This window comes from Numenius arquata, chromosome 2 (assembly GCF_964106895.1).
Source record: "Numenius arquata chromosome 2, bNumArq3.hap1.1, whole genome shotgun sequence".
Classification (NCBI taxonomy): Eukaryota; Metazoa; Chordata; class Aves; order Charadriiformes; family Scolopacidae; genus Numenius; species Numenius arquata.
This window is the reverse complement of record NC_133577.1, coordinates 81886755-81905656: the sequence shown is the minus strand read 5'-3', so window position 1 is coordinate 81905656 and position 18902 is coordinate 81886755. Positions and strand designations below refer to the sequence as shown.

At 37.4% G+C, this 18902-nt stretch overlaps 1 protein-coding gene across 1 annotated transcript in view; it reads left to right on the top strand.

Annotated features, from left to right (window-relative positions):
- Window positions 1-18902, top strand: part of CFAP54 (cilia and flagella associated protein 54) — a 111018-nt gene that overhangs the window by 31558 nt on the left and 60558 nt on the right. The window contains exons 21-28 of the mRNA XM_074168264.1: window positions 1819-1992; window positions 5640-5732; window positions 9623-9808; window positions 10812-10954; window positions 13514-13661; window positions 14642-14797; window positions 16419-16541; window positions 18613-18756. Coding sequence (XP_074024365.1) covers window positions 1819-1992; window positions 5640-5732; window positions 9623-9808; window positions 10812-10954; window positions 13514-13661; window positions 14642-14797; window positions 16419-16541; window positions 18613-18756 — 1167 coding nt within the window. The remainder of the gene's footprint in view (window positions 1-1818; window positions 1993-5639; window positions 5733-9622; window positions 9809-10811; window positions 10955-13513; window positions 13662-14641; window positions 14798-16418; window positions 16542-18612; window positions 18757-18902) is intronic.

The window sequence follows — 18902 nt, the reverse complement described above, 5'->3', positions numbered from 1 at the left end:
CCTAAACCATTCTATGATTTTGTGATGATCTTTTATGTCAGAAGAATGTGAAAACTGGATCAGAAAAGACATGCACCCAAAAAGCTCATACATTTGAAAAATGCATGGTATTTATGAATATAAGATGTAGTGATATGGTATGAAAGTTGTAACTGTAGTCACCAATGAAGACGTAAAAGCAATTCCCAAGACTTTGTGGTTTTGTGGTTGTGTGCTTTTCACAGAGAAATATGTAGATAAAAGTATATAATATATTTGCAGCCAGTTGCCAGAAAATGTCAGAATTAACTTTGCCTGGACAAAATTAGCATGATCTTCTTTGATATTTGTACTATGATGAAATATTTAATTATATGCTTAATTAATTTTCCATCTTGAGGTGGGTGGTGCCTACTTCATGAGCAGCAAATCCATACCTTTCATGCTTCTGAGTAGACAATTTTGCCTTTTTTTATCACAGAACATCATAATAAGAAATATGTCCTCAGAGAAGAATGAGTCTGTGATTCTTTTAATTAAAAATTGTATCATCGCACAGATTACTACAAGGAAGTATAATTTTTAAGGAAGCAATGAAGTTTCTAATTACTGATTGCAAAAGTTGAATATAAGGAGTATAAGGGAAAGAGTCATTCCATATTTTGTTCTTTATCATGTATTATTCCTTAAACATTTCTCCCTAGGGTGGATGCAAACCCAGTTTAAACAGAGTAGGTTGAAGTGAGGGGATGTGCAAATCATGAGCTAGGTGACGTGATTAAGGCTTTATTAAATCTTAGGTCCCCATTTCTGTATAAATTACAGGACTGTCACTGAATAACCTATAACTTGCAATTTTCTTTTTCGGTTTATCTTTCAGACTCAGTTCAGCCTAAACCCTTGGTCCAGTGTATTGTACTAAAATCTTTCAAATGAAACTAGTTGTAGAAATATATCATCTCTGTCTTCTTCCAAAAGAATGTAATTTGTCCAAGGCATCCCCGATTTCTTAATCTCTGGGAGCTGGTTTTTTGGCTTTGATTTGTACTGAACAGCTGCCACAAGTAAAGATATAAAAGTACTAAGCTCTGAATATTAAATTTCCAAGTTAAGTTTCTCTTATCCTGACAATGCAAACAAGGTGAAGAAACCTACCAATTTGCCATTCAGTCCAGGAAGAAGGAAATGTACCCTGATCTCCAACCAAATGGCCACATAATCGCTGTGTGCAGGAGGCCCCCACATTTTTGGAAGACACTAATAGACTGTCAGTCAGCTCCCACCAAGGGAAGTGTTTTAGCCCTACTTTTTCCACCCCTGCATTCTCCTCCCTTTTCTTTATTTCTGGACTTTATTTCTTTCCTCTATTTCTGGAGTACAGAAAATCAGTGTAATCACTTCCACAGCTCCTTCAAGAATTCCACAGATTAGGACTCCAGCTCTCTCCTAAATAAGAGTTTATATCTTTTTTGTTTCTTGTTGGAGCTAATTACTGGTTGCTGCTAATTGCTAATCAGCATTATTTTTCATCATGCATCATCACTGTCTTTTTTCCTATAGGTTCTTCCAAAACTGGATATGCCTCAGCCCTGCCTCTTTCATATGCAACCCTGCATTCCCTTTATTGTACATTGTGAAATTAATCTGCATATGTAAGGTTTAGACAAAGTACCATTCATCCTAATTTAGGATGTAGCATGATACAAAAATCTACAAAAAGTTTTCTACATAGCAGTGAATTTTTTTATAAGGTCATTTTGAAAACCATTTCTAAGTGTTAAATCAGTCTGGTTGTTATGTTCTAATAGTTCTTCCCTTTTGTTTTAATTTAAATCATAGGAAGCACTAACTCTAATTGAGCAAGTTGAAGCTGAACAAAGTGCATTATATCACAGTCTCACAGAAGCTATGAGCAGCAAGAAGAAAAGCAGGACTCCTCCTCCTCCTCTGTTACTTTCTAGATCACATTGCTCCATGACATTTAAACCAGCCCCATTCTCTTCAGATACTCAGGTAATGTTTTTCATGATGACTGCATAAGAAATAATTAAACAATACACAAGAGAGCAGCAGTGCTATACCATCACAGTTCTCTCTGTTGTTCTTGAGAAGATTATGTTATTCTGACTTGATTAAGTCTGCCTTTTTTTCCCCTTCTGACTCAATTGTGACTCATTGTTTTGATCTTCACATTTGCATGAAACTTTCTTTGCCTCATGCATCATGATCTTTTTGTTGTGTAACGCTTACTTATTCTACTTGCCAAAAGCTCATTCTCTTGCTTAGGGGCTGACATACTCCTAGTTGCCCTCAGAAGAGATGCAAGGCTGTTGCATCATATGATGCAAGAAAGGACAACAGTGAAGTGCCACAGTTAGGTGGAAAAAAATCTACCTTCTGTTTAACATGTAGAATCACAGAACTACTTGGATCTTAAGGGATTTTAGGAGAGGTCTCTAGTCCAACCTTCTGTTCAAAGTAGGGTTGGCTGTGAAATTAGACCAGGTTGCTCATGGCTTTATCCAGTCAGTTCTGAAAAACTCCAAGGATGGAGACTGAACAGCTTCTCTGGGCAACCTATTCCAACAGGGCAGCCTGTTCATGGGGAAGACTTTTTTCTTTATGTAGAATTGGAATCTCTCTTGCTTCAATTTAGGTGTATTGTTTTTCATCTTCCTTCCATGCACTACTGTGAAAAACCTGGCTACATCTTCTTCATCACTTGCTTGCAGGCACTCAAGGGCTCCTGGTAGATACCCCGAAGCGACCTCTTCTCCAGGAAGAATAAGCCCAGCTCTCTCAGCCTCTTCTCACAGGGCTAGAGCTCCAGCTCATCTTGGTGGTGCTCTGCTGTAATCACTCTAGTTGTTCAATATTTCTTGTTAGAATGATGGGGGGCAGGAGGGAAACTGGCCTTGGTATTTAGATGTAGTCTAAGGAGTACTGAGCAGAGGGGAATAAAAATGTTCCTCAATCTCCTAACTGTACTTCTGTTAATAAAATTCAAGATGCTTTTAGGTTGCTTTGATGCCATGGCACATTTCTGGCTCATGTTCAGCTTCCTGTCTAACATGACCCCCAGATCCCTTTAGTGCTGTTCTCCAGCCAGTCAGTCTCCAGCCTGTGTCCTTGCAAGGGATTCTTCCTTCCCAGGTGCAAGACATTGCATTTGTCCTTAAATTTCATGAGGTTCCTCTTGGCCCATTCCTGTGGGCTCTCTAGATCCCTCTGAATAGCAATCCTGCCCTCAAGGATATCAACTGTTGCCCTCAATTTGGCATCATCCGCAAACTTGGTGAGGGTGTGCTCACTTTTTTCATTAGGTCATTGTAAAGACATTAGAAAGGACAGGTCCCAGGATAGTCCCTTGTAGTGCTCCCCTTGTTACCACTCTCCAGGTAGAGTGCCACCATTAACAATTACTCTCCGAGTCTGACCTTCCACCCATTGTTTTACCCATTTATCTGTTCACTCCCCCATACTGTATCATCCTAACTTGAATATAAGAATGCTGGGAGACAGTGTTGAAAAAATGCCTTGCTAATATCAAGGTAAATGGCATCTACTCCTCTCCCTTCCTCTGTAAATCAAGTAATTTTGTCACAGAGGCCAATCATGGTGGTCAGCCATGATTTGCCCTTGGTAAATCCATGCTGTCTGTTCCAAATCACCTTATTCTCGTTTATAGGTCCTGAAAGTGTCCAAACAGGCTGAAGTATGAAAAATTTGTAGCTGCAGTTTTCTTGGGGGAAGGAATTTCATAGTGATTTTGCAAGCTGCTTCAAAATAACGATGTGTATAAAACCAGTAGAAACTCAAATCTTATTAATAGTGTTAAGAAAGTTTATATTAACAGTTGTTTTATACCTTGCAGTTTTATCGCAGTTTGATTAGTGAATTTCAAATAAATCAATTAGGGAAATGTGCTTTATTTGTATCCCTAATGAACATAAAAAAATACAATTCTTTAAATTCTGTTAGTTCATCTGTTTTAGTTAAGTGTTAATACTTCATTTTGTTCAATACAGGAGAGTGAATGTAACATATTGGGCCACTAGATGGTGCAATGAGATTATTATTTTCATAATCTGAGCCCAGATATTCTAGAATTTTTTTTTTTTGCTAAAGATTCTGCCTTGGTTTCAGCTGGGATAGAGTTAATTTTCTTCCTAGTAGCATACTGGATTTAGTATGAGAATAATGTTGATAACACATATTGTTTTAGTTGTTGCTAAGTAATGCTTATATTAAGTCAATGACCTTTTCAGCTTCCCATAGAAGCTGAGAGGGTGCATAGGCAGGACAAGATGGCTAAAGGAATATTCCATACCATAGATGTCATGCCCAGTATATAAATGGGGGTTAGCCAGGGAGCAGGAATCCACGATCATTGCTCAGGACAGGCTGGGAATTGATTGTTGGGTGGTGAACAATTGTATTGAATCACTCATTTTGTATATTCTTTTACTATTATTATTATTATTCTCTTCCATTAGTCTTCTATTAAACTGTCTTGATCTCAACCCATGAGATTTTTTTTTCGTTTTTCTCCCTCTTCTCCCTACCCTGCTGGGGGGGCAGAGAGGAGTGAGTGAACGGCTGCGTCATCCTAGTTGCCAGCTGCAGTTAAACCACAACAGATACATGTAGCTGTTGAACAGACATGAAAGATATTTTTTATGAAGAACTTATTAACTGGAAATGGATACTTAGGATTTAATTAAACATGTATAGTTCTTGTACTAGAAGTTGAATTATCTCTAAAATTTCCTGATCTAAAAGTTGCTCATTTGCTGAAAATAATCTCCTCTATTTCAATATCTCCTTCTGAAAACCAGTCAGGATTCATTGCAAGAAAAATCATGTGTATTACAAGAAAAATGAACAATTTAGTTGTTCAGAATTTTTATATGTTGAAAAATGACCTCATCTGCCAAACCTCGAGTCTGCTTAAATGTCTACTGAAAGGAAATAGAAAGTATAGTACTTAATAGAAGAAGTTTAGCGCAAGAGAACTTCATCAGATGCATAACTTACTGAAATCCATCTGTCCAGTTCTGCAGAGATGAAATCAAAATTAGCGTCCATGTTCCGTGATCTCACTGGACATGACTTAGCACTGATCCAGGAATGCATGCTCACATCCTTCCTTGATTGAAGACATTGAAAAGTGTAGATTATATGCCCAATAAGATTACCAGCAGCTCGATGGCATTAAAAAAGAATTGATTTCATCAGGAAGTAAGAGCATAGCTTGTCTAGAAAATATTACTGCATTACATCATATCTGCATTTCTGTTGCCTGCTTTTAAGGATTTGTCCTCAAGCAGTTGTTGAATCAGAAGCTGATGTCAACTTTAGAAGAATACCATTGCAAGGATCAAATAAGAGATCTAGATTCCTTTAAATCTACAGCAGGTATAGGGTAGCTCAAGGTAGGAGATAGTATAATAGGGAGTCATCTGCTTTTATTCCCACTGTAGTGTATCTAGTTCTCCAGCTAAATCAATTAATGTTTCTAGTGCAGTTGGACTATACGTTTTTATAACCAATTTTTTTTTTTTCAGAGGCTGTTTTCACAAAATTAGTACATTATGCGTTAGGCAAAAGTTGGAAATACTATTATGTATCAACTCATTTTGTTTTCGTTTTCTTCAAAGGTTTCATGGTACAGTATTTTTGGCTCTGTAGCAGGAGGAAGTAATATGAAAGTAAGGTTAAATAACAATAAACTTCCAAATGCAGGAGAAGAGGTAAGACAGAGGTAGAACTCCTTTAGGTCATTCTCTCTTCCTTTAAAAACCTCCAGCTTTCTAAATGTATACATCTGACATCTGTTTTAATCAAGTAACTGGCCAAGACTTTCACAAACCTTTTGATCTTTATTTTAAGCAATTGAAATTTTGATAGGCTGAAGGCATACCAAAACCCCCAAAAAAGGTCTGGGAACCGTTTTTTGAATAATGAATTAAATGATTCAAAAGCTTCATGTTAGACAAGTCTCTGTCCCTGATGTTATTTTTTGAGATATCTAAGAAATACAAAAGAAAAAAAGTACATGATTTATTTATAGAGTGTGCCTCAGACACTGCTATTTCCAGGGATTCAAAAAAAAGGAAATTCTAAACAGATACAAGATTTAAAGTTTTTATTATTGGGTCACTTCTATCAGCTATTTCTTCTTAACAAGACCTTACCATACTTAATTCTGGCACCATGATAATATAACTACTTCAATAACCTTCATGTTCAGACATGATTGACTTCTAGGTTCCTGCTCCTTCCCTTTCACGCTGTAAACATGTGATACGACAAATCAGCCCACACATCTTTGGTTACTTATCTGATCATATGACTGTGTCAGTATTCTTTAATATTATTTCTTCATTACAATTTTTCATTTTATTTTCTAAATTTGTTTTGGATTTTTTGTTTTGTGTTAGTGTAGTTTTTTGCCTTTTGATCACACTCTGATGTTCCTGCACAGACTGAGAAAGTTTTTTTTCACTCACTTATGCACATTATTGCGCTCTCCACCTGAATGACAACTGTGATCCATCCAAATATTCTGCATTTTGCGTTTTAAGAAAGGGGCAAAAAAGCTTCAGCACATGCACTCCAGCAAATTTTACTGTAGTCTGAGACCTAAGTGATCATTTTTACATCTGGAAATCTTGATGAAGAGCTCTGTTCTTTGCAGGGCAGGTCTATATTTTGCATTGTGACAGAAGAATGATCTCAACAGCTTTTGCCCAATGTTTCAAGCTTTCCTGGTTTTGTGAGCAAGCTCCATACTAACACTGATAGACTTGTGTTTGGTGATGGAAAGGAAATCTTCCCCTTGGCACCTGTTCTCCCTATCTCCTCCCCAAAAAGGAAGGTGTATAAAAAGACGTGTGTGTAGCTACTGGCAATAGAGGCTTTGATGTTATTCTTGATATTCTTATGATCAAATCCAGAGAATTAAGCTTCCTGCGATGTCCAGTGAGCTAGTTTCAATATACTATCTCACTACCGGGGAATTAAGTGTTTCGTTGGAGACTTTTACCCTGCTGTTCTTTCTGTGAACTCGCTGCAATCCATCCAAGCCACTGACTGTCTAAGCTCTGGCAGGTGCTGGAGATGCACAGACCTGAGGTTAAGCATATGTCTCAGCAATGGAGCTTCTGATTGCTTTAGGATATGCTTTTGCAAAATACTGATCTGCAGACAAAGTCACTATCTGCCTGCTCCACAGAAAAGGTTTAGAATTCTTAGTGGTGGAATGATTTATCAACTTACCAACCTGAGAAAAGCTTGCTCTAAAGGGGTACTATAGACTGTCTTACACTAATTTCTGGTCTGCTGGTTCAGGATTTAGCCTCAACATTTGAAGGGATTTCTGTTGTTCAGAGGTCTCCTTATGAAGGGCAAACAGTATTTGAATAGCAGCGCAGTGTTGATGCTACATTACAGTTATCTCATTTGTCATGTTGTGCTTCAGTCACTGTGTCAGTTTTTTGTTGTTTCAAGACCCTAAAACTTTCCTTTCTGTAAGTTGTGCTGGTTATGAAGGGGAAGGTGGAAAAGCCTGTTAGGAGTGAACCATGATGTTAAAGTTCAGGTGGACAATTACTTGAAGGGAAAATGAAGAGAAGATCTTGAAAATACATTGTTTCTATACACATTTACAAACTCCAAAGTCCTGTTAATGCTGCTGAGAGGATCTGAAACATCCTCTGCCCATGTCTAATACATGCATGTGACATGTATGGAGGAGATCATATGCACTTTCTCTGGAAGCATAGCTCAGGCGTAGAATGTTTCCAGCTCAGTGACTGCAAGCACGCACGTTCACTGTATTAATGTGCAAATGGACAAAAATGTTTTATAGAATCATAGAATCATAGAATCATCTAGGTTGGAAAAGACCCTTGGGATCATCGAGTCCAACCATCTACCCTACTCTACAAAGTTTTTCCCTACACCATATCCCCCAACACCACATCTAAATGACTCTTAAACTCATCCAAGGATGGTGACTCAACCACCTCCCTGGGCAGCCTGTTCCAGTGTCTGATCACTCTTACTGTGAAGAATTTCTTCCTAATGTCTAGTCTAAACCTACCCTGTTGCAGCTTGAAGCCATTCCCTCTTGTTCTATTGCTATTTGCTTGTGAGAAGAGACCAGCACCAACCTACTCTACAACGTCCTTTCAAGAAGTTATAGAGAGTGATGAGGTCACCCCTCAGTCTCCTCTTCCTCAAACTAAACAGTCCCAGCTCCCTCAATCGTTCTTCATACGATTTATGCTCCAGGCCTTTCACCAGCTTCATTGCCCTCCTCTGTACCCACTCCAGCACCTCGATATCTCTCTTGTATTGAGGTGCCCAAAACTGGACACAATACTCGAGGTGTGGCCTCACCAGTGCTGAGTACAGGGGCACAATCACCTCCCTACTTCTGCTGGTCACACTATTTCTAATACAAGCCAGGATGCCATTGGCTTTCTTGGCCACTTGGACACACTGCTGGCTCATATTCAGCCACTTGTCAGTTAGAACCCCCAAGTCCTTTTCCGCCAGGCAGCTTTGCAGCCACACTTCCCCAAGCCTGTACCGATGCATGGGGTTGTTGTGGCCCAAGTGCAGGACCTGGCACTTGGTCTTGTTGAATTTCATACCATTAATGTTGGCCCATCGATCCAACCTATCTAGGTCTCTCTGTAGAGCCTCCCTGTCCACGTGCAGAACAACACTCCCGCTTAACTTGGTGTCATCTGCAAACTTACAGATGATACACTCTATGTCATTATCAAGATCATCAATGAAGATGTTAAACAGAAATGGTCCCAACACTGAGCCCTGGGGAACACCACTTGTGACCAGCCACCAGCTGGATTTAACTCTATTGAGCACCACTCTTTGGGACTATCCAGACAGCCAGTGCTTGATCCAGCAGATCGTATGCTCGCCCAGGCCATGTGCAGCTAGTTTTTACACTAGAATTCTATGGGGAACAGTGTAGAATGCTTTTTGAAAGTCCAGGTAGATAATATCCACAGCATTTCCCTCATCCAATAATCGGGTATCTTGTCATAGAAGGAGATCAGGTTCATCTGGCAGGACCTGCCTTTCAGAAACCCATGCTGACTAGGCCTGATCCCCTGGTTGCCCATTATATGGTTTGTGATGGCACTCAAGATGACCTGCTCCATGACCTTCCCTGGTATTGAGGTCAGGCTGACAGGCCTATAGTTTCCTGGATCCTCCTTTTTGCCTTTCTTGTAGGTGGGTGTTACATTTGCCACCCTCCAGTCCATTGGGACCTCCCCAGTTAGCCATGAGTTCATATAAATAATGGAAAGCAGTTTTTAGAGAAACTCCAGGTCCTGGTACTTAACTGTTCTCCTAGGTTATGTGCTCTGTATACTCTACTGCATTCCAGAGAAAAATAATACTTTTTTTTCCTGTTGTTTCATTGTTTTCTTATTGTCTTCAAGAACCTAATATTATGTGGAGACATGTCATGTCTGTTAATCTAGGTTGTGCTTTGATTGTATCCAAGACCATTAAATGATTTATCTAACAATAAAAGTTTAGAGTTTGAGATTTGTTTTTGATATGTACAGTGGATGTAACTAGAAAATATTTTTATTGATAGATACCAGCTGATGGGAAAAGCCTCTTGGAAATACAAGGCTTAGATCCCAATGAGAAATACATATTTGCAGTTGCAGCATATTCTTCTGATGGAAAACTTATTGGTGATGCCATTGGGGAAACAACTAAGCCAATCCTTGCTTATCCACCTCTTTCTGCTACTACTGTTCGAGCCTATCTAACTGAGGTAAGGTTAGGGTCTTTGATAATAAACATGTACTTCAATTTGGTTGTAATTACTTGTTTTCACTGGTAGCTCTAAAACTTCTTCAGGTAAAAACTCAAGGCTTCCTCCCCAAAAGCTTGATAACCACAAATCACAGTTTTAACATAACAAATGGTATATTTCAGTAACTCGGTTCTTCATTCAAAATTATTGGAAATTCCAGTTTAAGGGGAAAGATGTCTTTCAGCTAGTTTTCTTATCCCAGTTCCTGTTTTTTAGACTGCATTTAACTTCTTTCTGCTTTTTATAATTTGTGGGGTTTTTTTATTTCTGTGATTGAGACCAAGTGCTAGAAATCATCTTATTAATCCTTACAGTATAGTTACCAGGTATCAAATCCAAACATTTTCATATTGGAATTATTTTTGTAGTGTCTTGTGGAAGACCACAAAAACTCTGTCAGACCTTTATCATAATTGTCTGTATTCTAAATAAGAAAATTTAAAACAGATTGTGACATGTAGAAAAGTGAAATTGTCTAGCCCTATAGATCAGATCATAGGGAACTGTTAGAAGGTTTTCTACTTCTAGAGTAAGAGGTATCCACATTAATTTATGCCTACTTGTGTGGCTTTGTTTACATCCCATTATCCAGAGCAGCAGGGCATTCTGCAGTATTAGCAAAAGTAAAATGAACCTAGATGAAATAATATGCCTTCAAAAACTGCAGCACAATACCTGTAAAGTATTCCACAAAGGACTGTTAGATCCATGGTTAACAGCCAAGAAACACTTTTGCCTTCTCTGGTGCTAATTCTGAAGGCAAATTAATATTAGTAGAATAAGATTGCGACTACTGTTCTATTCAAATATTTTAGAATATTCTTACAGAAATTGTAAATTTAGATGTTGGAGGGGGAGTTTTAAAACCTTTCTTTATACTATAATCATATTTGGCTTGGTTATTTGTTGATCATGGAAACTTGCTAAATTTTTTTTGTTATTGGGTTTTTTTTTTTTGTAGGTAGCCTATCAGACTGGCAACTACACATTAGCCAGAGAAGCATTTGCACCAATGTGGGATTATTTTGTTTCAAATTCTTCTCAACTGACTGCCAATGCAGCTGTTATTTCTGCAAGTAGTAATTTGACTATATCTGAAAACAGGTAACTGGCGAAAACAAAGTTAAAATAATAGTTAATTATAGATAGGCATATTTCATTTTAAAGAGTACCAGGTTGTGAAATTTGATCAGACTTGTGATGTGAAAAGCATTCTGAAAAAAAAAAAAAGGCGTGAAATGTGTTATAAAAATACAGTGTTTTATAATTAGCAGAGGATTTTTGTTATTTATGGAACTGCTAGCATTTACACACTTAATTCTTTTTAAAGATTGTTTTCTTAAGATAATTGGAAACATTAGTGGCTATTAATTCTGTGTGACTCATTTTCATATGCAAACTATGTAATATGCACTGTGTTCTTGACTTCCCAATTAAGGGAGCAGTAGAGTTCAGAAATGCTGAAAATTTTGTCAAGAACACCAGCCAAAATGGGTAAATCCTTGCTAATTTTGTTTTGGGGCAGATAGACATCTGCCAACATTCTTTGAATATACTAAAGTGCTTTAGAAGATATATTTAAAATTAATTCATTTTTACATAAATTTCAAATGTTCAGTCATAATATTATATGTTTTTCATTATGACAAAGCCCAGCTAGAAATTTTGTGGTTGCATTCACTGAAATTCAATAGATCCAAATGCAAAAGCAAATCAAATCTTAATTATTTCCCAGATAAAAGAAAGAGACTTGTATGAAATGATAGACATGAAATACTATAATTAAAAGAATACTTTTAGATGTTAGTCAACTGCTTATAATTTGATAATGAATTAACATCCAATATAGCTGAGCACACATCACCATCTTCGCCTGTGTGGAATCCTTTTTAGACTAATTCTTCATTAAGAAAGTTTTGGCAAACTTGTGGGGGAGGTACGAAGAAGTTTTGCAGCATCTCTGTTTCAGTTTGATAGACTGGCTTGGTCTTCAAACCATAATGACAAGAAGCAACCTTATTGCATGTGTATTAATAGTTCTTGAATGTTTCAAGAAATAAAGAAGAAATAAAGATTTTTGTTTCGAGAAATAGATATTAGGGGGATTTCCTAGCACTTTCGTCATAATACTTCCATTTCCACTTTACAGACAGAAAAACCGGTAATTGGCTATTCTGAGACACATAATGTAGCTAGAGTTTTCTCTATATTGTTTGGATTTACTTGCATCAGAGCCCACCGTTTTCTCATGGTAATGCTGTTTGGATGCAAGCAGATAGTGTAGGCTTGTGTGTGCTTTGAATCCCGTTAGAGGAGAAAGTAATGTGTCTAAGCGTACTTGTTACTTGGGGCTCAGCCAGACCACTGGCATGTATCCTGTCTGTCCTTCAAGTGCCACCATGTGTCTGATACTAGGCATACAAATTGACCGAGGAGCTTGATGTTACATACCACAAGAGCATTTGGGATTTACAGACAGCCTGTGGACTGCATTGATGCAGGCAGATAATCACTAGACATCCTATTTCCTGACTATGTGGATGTTTTGAATCTATCCCTGGGCTGGGCAACAAAGCAGGAATACAAGTCTGGTCATTGCGCTTTTTTTTTCTTTTTTTTCTTTTTTTTAAAAAACACGTACAGCTCTAAAGATAACATTTGAATCAAGCTGCTTTCATATAAATAAAAAATCAAAAGAAGATAGCAAATTTTAAACAGCTAAATGGAAAGCAGTTCAGGGATTTTGCTTTTCTGACAGCTTTGTCCAAGCCTATTTTTTTTTTCCCAATTAATATGGAACATTCTCAAAGCTGCAGCATCAGACCTGAAATAAGGCAATTTCAGTCTTACTGATCAGTACCTAAGAAATCAGTTGGACTAGGTTGAAAGTACAGAGGAATTAAAGAGGCAGTAGAGGGAGCTGGAAGGAAAGGAAACCTCTTGTTTCCAGCCGGAAGCCCTGTTCATATCCTGGTAATGTCAAATATGTGAATGTGTCTACTTGATCTTCCTTCTTGAGTTTCAGTCTCTTTTAGGAAATAGAATAAAGGAGAAGGAGGAATTTACTTCTTATACTTCAAAATCATAGGATTTTTCCTGTAGCAAAAATATCTAAAAAATATAACAAGGACAAATGCCTCCTTACCCCCAGGGAATGAAAAAAAAAACAACAAAAAGGCAGGTAGAAGAAAGATTTTTTTGATACTTGTAACACAAGACATCAGTGATGAAAAGCAGCCTGCTACTAATACTTAGTAATGGACTTCACAACTGCATACCTCATTGACAGAATACAGAAAAATAGTTGTAAAAGAAGACAATTAAAATAAATTAGTTGTAGCATCCCAAGTTTTCAAAGAAAGTTCAAAGTAAGTTTCACTGGATTAGATGAAACAACAAAGTAAAAGCTGTTTTAGGATAGTAGAAGATGGACAACAATTTGAAAAGGAGTGTTAGCCCTTTTATTTATTTTTTATGTTAGAAATTTTAAGCAATTTTTTCAGGTTTACATATAAGTCTTCTTTCCATAAGTAGTACAGTAATATTTTTTGTCTGTAATTTTAAAATTAAAGACTGCATTTTAATATAATACAGCTTCAGTTATGAGATGTCAGAATCATCATTAACACGCTTTTACCATTCTTTTGCCTTTTTATTTTGTAGGTTACGTTTTGAAACTGTGTCTCAGACTTCTCCTATTACGTTGCACCTCTTTCTGAGGAATATATTTGCTGTCTGTGACATTAATGTCATGGAAGGAGCACTCTTCTGTGATTCCATCTGTTCCAATGAGATACTTTATAGGGAACAAGTATGTATGGCTTAAAATAATATACTGGGTTTGATTTTACTTTTTGATCAGCTTTATTTCATCGTTGCAAGATAGATGTTGCAATGTAATAATCCTATTACAGAATACTTCATTTCTGTGAGTTATCTGGTCTTGCTTTCTGAAGTATTTTAGTAGCTGTTGGTTATTTTGTATCCTGGTGGAAAGATGGTTTCTGAATCAGTTATTGCCTAATCCAAAGCCCACTGATTCCAACTGAGAAAGCATTTTCCTTCACTTTAGTGGTGGTAGACTATAATTTGAACAAGAAATATAATAATTATTATTTTGTCCACTAAGATGCCCCTTGGATTTTTAGTTCTAAACATTTCTGCTATTTAATACATATATTTCCATTAATATTGAATTTCTAATGGGATTTCATGGTTTTAATATACTAAGCTTCTTTTATCTTATTTCAGACTTTCTTATAGTATAATGGCATGTAAATGACACAAAAAAACTTTCTTTTTTATTTGGATAGTCAAGCTTTGCCTCCTGTATTATTACATTCCTATTCCACTCTTTCTTTGCTGAAGTCTTTGTCTTGTAAAAATGTGAGCAGTCGATTAGTCAGTGACTTTACTGGATCTGCTCATACCTGCAAGGACTGCAGCAGATAACTGGAAGGGAAAGGAAGGAATTGTTATCCTTCCCTTACCTACCATGAGACGTTAGCATGTGAAATTTCCACTCCACACAGGTTGAGGTTGTTAACCAGGCTTTGTAAATTGTATGTGTAAATTCAGAGCGCACAATTAGGTCAAGAACAACAGTTTCCTTTATAATTATGAATAACGTTGCATTTGTTTATATACTTATAACAGGTGTCAATGTAAATTCATTTTTAAAGTTTTATCTTGCTGCTTACACTGCATTTTAAACTGCAAGAACATTTCACTCTCAAATGATTTAAAACAACAGAATTCATATTTGAATCAAAATATGTATTTCTTTTACAGGTTGCTAGATTAGCAGAATGTGAAAGAATGACTGTGGCAATTGAACTTAGCAATTGGTTGAATGATGCAAGTTACACCCTGCAGTCTGTTGTACAATCTTATGGTCTCCTTGCTCCAATTATTTATCACAAGATTTCTTCAGTGCCAGTAGTTCAGGTGAGAGCATTTTAAGACAAAACAGCTGGCATCCAAGTCCTGCAGTTACAGTGATTCAAATTAAACTTATAATGGAGTGTATAGTGGGAGAGCTAAATATCTAGGCTTTCAGTTCTTAGTAGGTGCTAAAGGAAAGCCTTTTATGGTTTTACATATTTCCAATGCATATATGTTCAGCAAAAGCTGCACAGATTCTGCCTCAGATATGCTAAAGTAACTGCAGAATATTGATTGTTTCTTCAGGATGATTTGTTAGTATTTTTAAACTAGAGTGGAATCTACAATGTAACTTCCACTTGAATGCTATTTGCAGATGGCAACTGAGGAAAAAAAGATAGCATTTGCCTATGGCTTTTTTTGGAATGTTTGCTTCATATACAGTTTTCTTCTTAACAAAAAAAAAAAAAAAAGAAAAAAAAAAAAGAATAAGCTATTCAATGTTTCTATAATGCAGTCTTTAGTTTTCAGACCTGTGTTCCTTTCCAAAAGCAACCATCTTCTCTTTAGAAACAGACTTCCCGAAACCTTTCATGCCATTTCTGCAGCAGCAGACATGTTTTTTGGATTCAACAAGGATAGAGTAGAAACATGCAACTTTTTTCCCCATAATGTGGTAGTTTTGTCAGGGAGCAGCAGTAAGAGCATGTTTGCTCTATGAGGAAGGATGAGGTGACTGCAGTACAGGCAAGGCACAGACTAGCCGCATCTGAACATGGCAGACAGAGCAGGGTGTTGGGAAGAGGATCCACTGAAAGTCCAGAGAAAGTGAAGTTATTGGGCTGGCCCATGGTCCATCCAGGAGAAAAAAAGTCAGGAGCTGCAGGAGTTGGAGCCAGAGACTGGAGACAAGGCTACAACACAGGTCCAAGGCCTGTCCAGGAGAGAGAACTGAAGACCAGCACACCAATACCATAGCTCAAACAGGGACTAAAGGCTTGTGTCTGAGCTTAATTGGGACTCCTGTGCCCCTGGGTAGAAGGTCTGCGGGGAGGCCTCAAGTGAAGCTGCTCACAGAGAGGCTATTGGGGCCCTCAGGGCCCTGAAAGTTTTTAGGAGAGTTTACTATTTATGTACAGGGATGGCCCTTTGCTTAGGTTGTCGTTGGCTGTGATGACCTACCAAAGGCATAGCTAACCACTGGAAATGGCTCCTGTTTCAGATTTCCTAAATAAAGGCAAAAATAATTTAGTCATGTGTTCTTTTTTTTTAGTCTTTTTTTTTTAGACCATACTGAAAACATTTTCCTTTCATTTAAAATTCTGACCAGCTCAATATAGTTTTAAGTAGTCCTCTACTAGGGGTGTGTCATCTCACTGAATTAAGCATTCTTTGATTTCCTGTTAATTAAATCAGCAAAATTGTCCATCATGTATCTGTAATTTAGTATCTGTGATTTTATGTGAACATGTCATTTATTCCAATGGGTTGTGGTTGAAATCTTGACACTGTTAAATTCAATGGAAATATTATTGTTGGCTTTTGTAGAGCTAGCATTTTATGCTATCTGCTAGTTTTTAAAGTATTTTTAAAGTTTGCCATCAAATTCAATAGGCTATACAGAGGTACAAGCTTGTAAGTGTGTTGCAGACTCCCAACTTTGTTTTAACCCCTGTATTTCCAGATCCTCATTAAGTGCTTGGCTGTCCTTCAAGAAATTCCAAGTGCTACTTTGCAGAGGAGGCAGGCAGGATGCTATGAGAGTATTCAGCATATGATAGCTTGTGCTTCATTTTATACAGCAAAGGTATGGTGTGGATTATTTTGCTTACAGTTTATTTTAAGATATAGCTCTTGTCATTTAGAGAAAAAAAAAGATTTAGAAAGCTGGCCTTCAGAGTGATATCTTAGAAAACGAGCAGTTCTAAATAGCAAAGGCAGTAATATTTATTAGTATCTTTGTATCGGGGGATTTTATATAATAATGATATTTTGACTTTTTATTAAAACTGTGAATTTTCCTTTGTTCAGAAAATAGACTGTAATTATTAGTCCATGACATGGAATCTGTATTTTATATCATTGCATGTGTTTTTACATTTAAGGTAGTATTATTTTCAATAAGGCATATATGTAATATATAAATTTAAAAGTTTATATACTGCATATAGGCTATATTTATAATTTTAATCAGAATAACATATATGGTTTATTTGCTAGTTAGACACAAGAGACTTCATACGATTTGGTTCCACATACTGGCAGGAACATAAACACCTTGACTTTCAATGATAGTACATATCTGTAGATCACATCTATGATTTAGATACTCAATCTATTTAGTGAGATAAGAAGAAATGTGGTATAGATAGGATTTTTTTCCTGAGGTATACAGGCATGCTAAAGTACCTGCCACGGAAATGTATGGTGCTGAAAAAGTCAGCTTTCCTCTAGCCTTGAGTACATTTGAGCTAAGAGCTCATACCAAAGCTGAGCTGTGGCTGATGCTTTGAGGGGCTCCTCTGTGTTGTTGATCCCGCACCCTGGTATTTGTAGGAGCTGGATCTCTGTGCTCACCTCACAAGACCAGATCAGCGTCAAAAATCGTTAAAGGTGCACTGCAAGAAGACGTGGTTTCCAGTCTTTTAAAATGTATAAAGATGAATATTTTAAGCCCTGTGTTGCCATTTTCACGGTATTAACCAATTACTTCATGGGTGTGAGGGCAGTGTCAGGGCACGGTGAGGGCTGGGAAGCCAGGAGCCGAGGGCAACGCCATGGCTGGCAGGGAAGCACCTGGCTGGCAGGTTCAACCAGGAGTCCAGATCATCAGGTGAGTTTGTGGTGATGAGGCAGGTTCGAGGTGAAGCTGGGAAGTCAATCTGCACATCAGGATCAGGTCTGGAGAGGGTAGCTAAGGTCAGATGCAGCCGAGCAGGCTGGTTCATCATGGTGGGAACAGTCTGAGGCCAAGCTGAGGAGTCAGTCCACAGGTCAGGTGTCCAGACCAGAGGATCCATGGCCAGGCTCAGGCATGGCTTGGAGTGCGCTGGAGACCAGCATTCCTGTCAGATAGGGGCCGGCAGGGATTGTAGGTTTAGGCCTGAGCTGAGAGGGAGCTCCTTGCCCCGTGGGGAGAGAACCCAGGTGGAGGCTATCAAGGCCAATAAAGCCTATTAGGAACCTTGAAACCTTGATATAGTGTCTGTTTGTTGTTGGATTCCCCAGCTAAATGACTGTCTGCTTGTACTGCTGATATTTTTTTCCTTAGAGATAGCATTTCAACAGAATAGTCAGGCTATGTGCTGTATTTATCCTAATCTATACACTTATTTTCTATCCCAAAGATAAACATCCTAATGTGACGTTACCTGGCATATAGCAGAAGCACTTTGGCCTTTAGAGCTCTATTTAAAGAAGATAAAGCCATCTGAAAACATTCCCCACGCTGTTCATTTATAAATTTCATAATTTTAAAAATAAATTTCACCGCTCCTTTCACTAATACAGTTGAGATTTACAAATATGCACCTGATAGCAGAGAGGTAAATGAGGATCATTTAGTTATCCTTTATATTCTTAGGTAGGAATGCTGCCTGAGAAAAGGGAGAATGTCAATCACAGAAATAGATACTTCTGGTTAAATCTTTCTATTCTCTGAGGGATATGTTAAGCCAAAGTAGAACACATAGATAACATATCTGCAATTCCAATTACTTTAGAGGTTTGTAGTCTTGTTTTTTTTATTAAAGGAAACTTCAGTATTGAGTAATTGACTTCTATTTATAATATTCATGCGTTTTGACAAGTATATGTAGACAATAATGAAACATTACATGCTATGCAAAACAAAAATATATAACATGATTCTTTAATAGGTACTACATTCATGGAAAGAATACGAACTAGCCGTAATTATTGTTAACTATGGGAAAAACTTGTTGGATACCTCACCAGCAATCTCACCTGGCCAGTCAGGAGCTATGAAAACTGAAGAAACACACACTAACAAAGAAGTTAAAGTAATTGCTCTGATTTTCACTTTTCTCTTCTTTAAATTTTGTGGTTATTATTTTTGAAGACCTCATTTATTAACTTTTTGTTTTAGAAGTGATTGTATGAAATAAGAGTTTCCTCATAGAATAAGAGATTCCAAAGTACAGCTGAG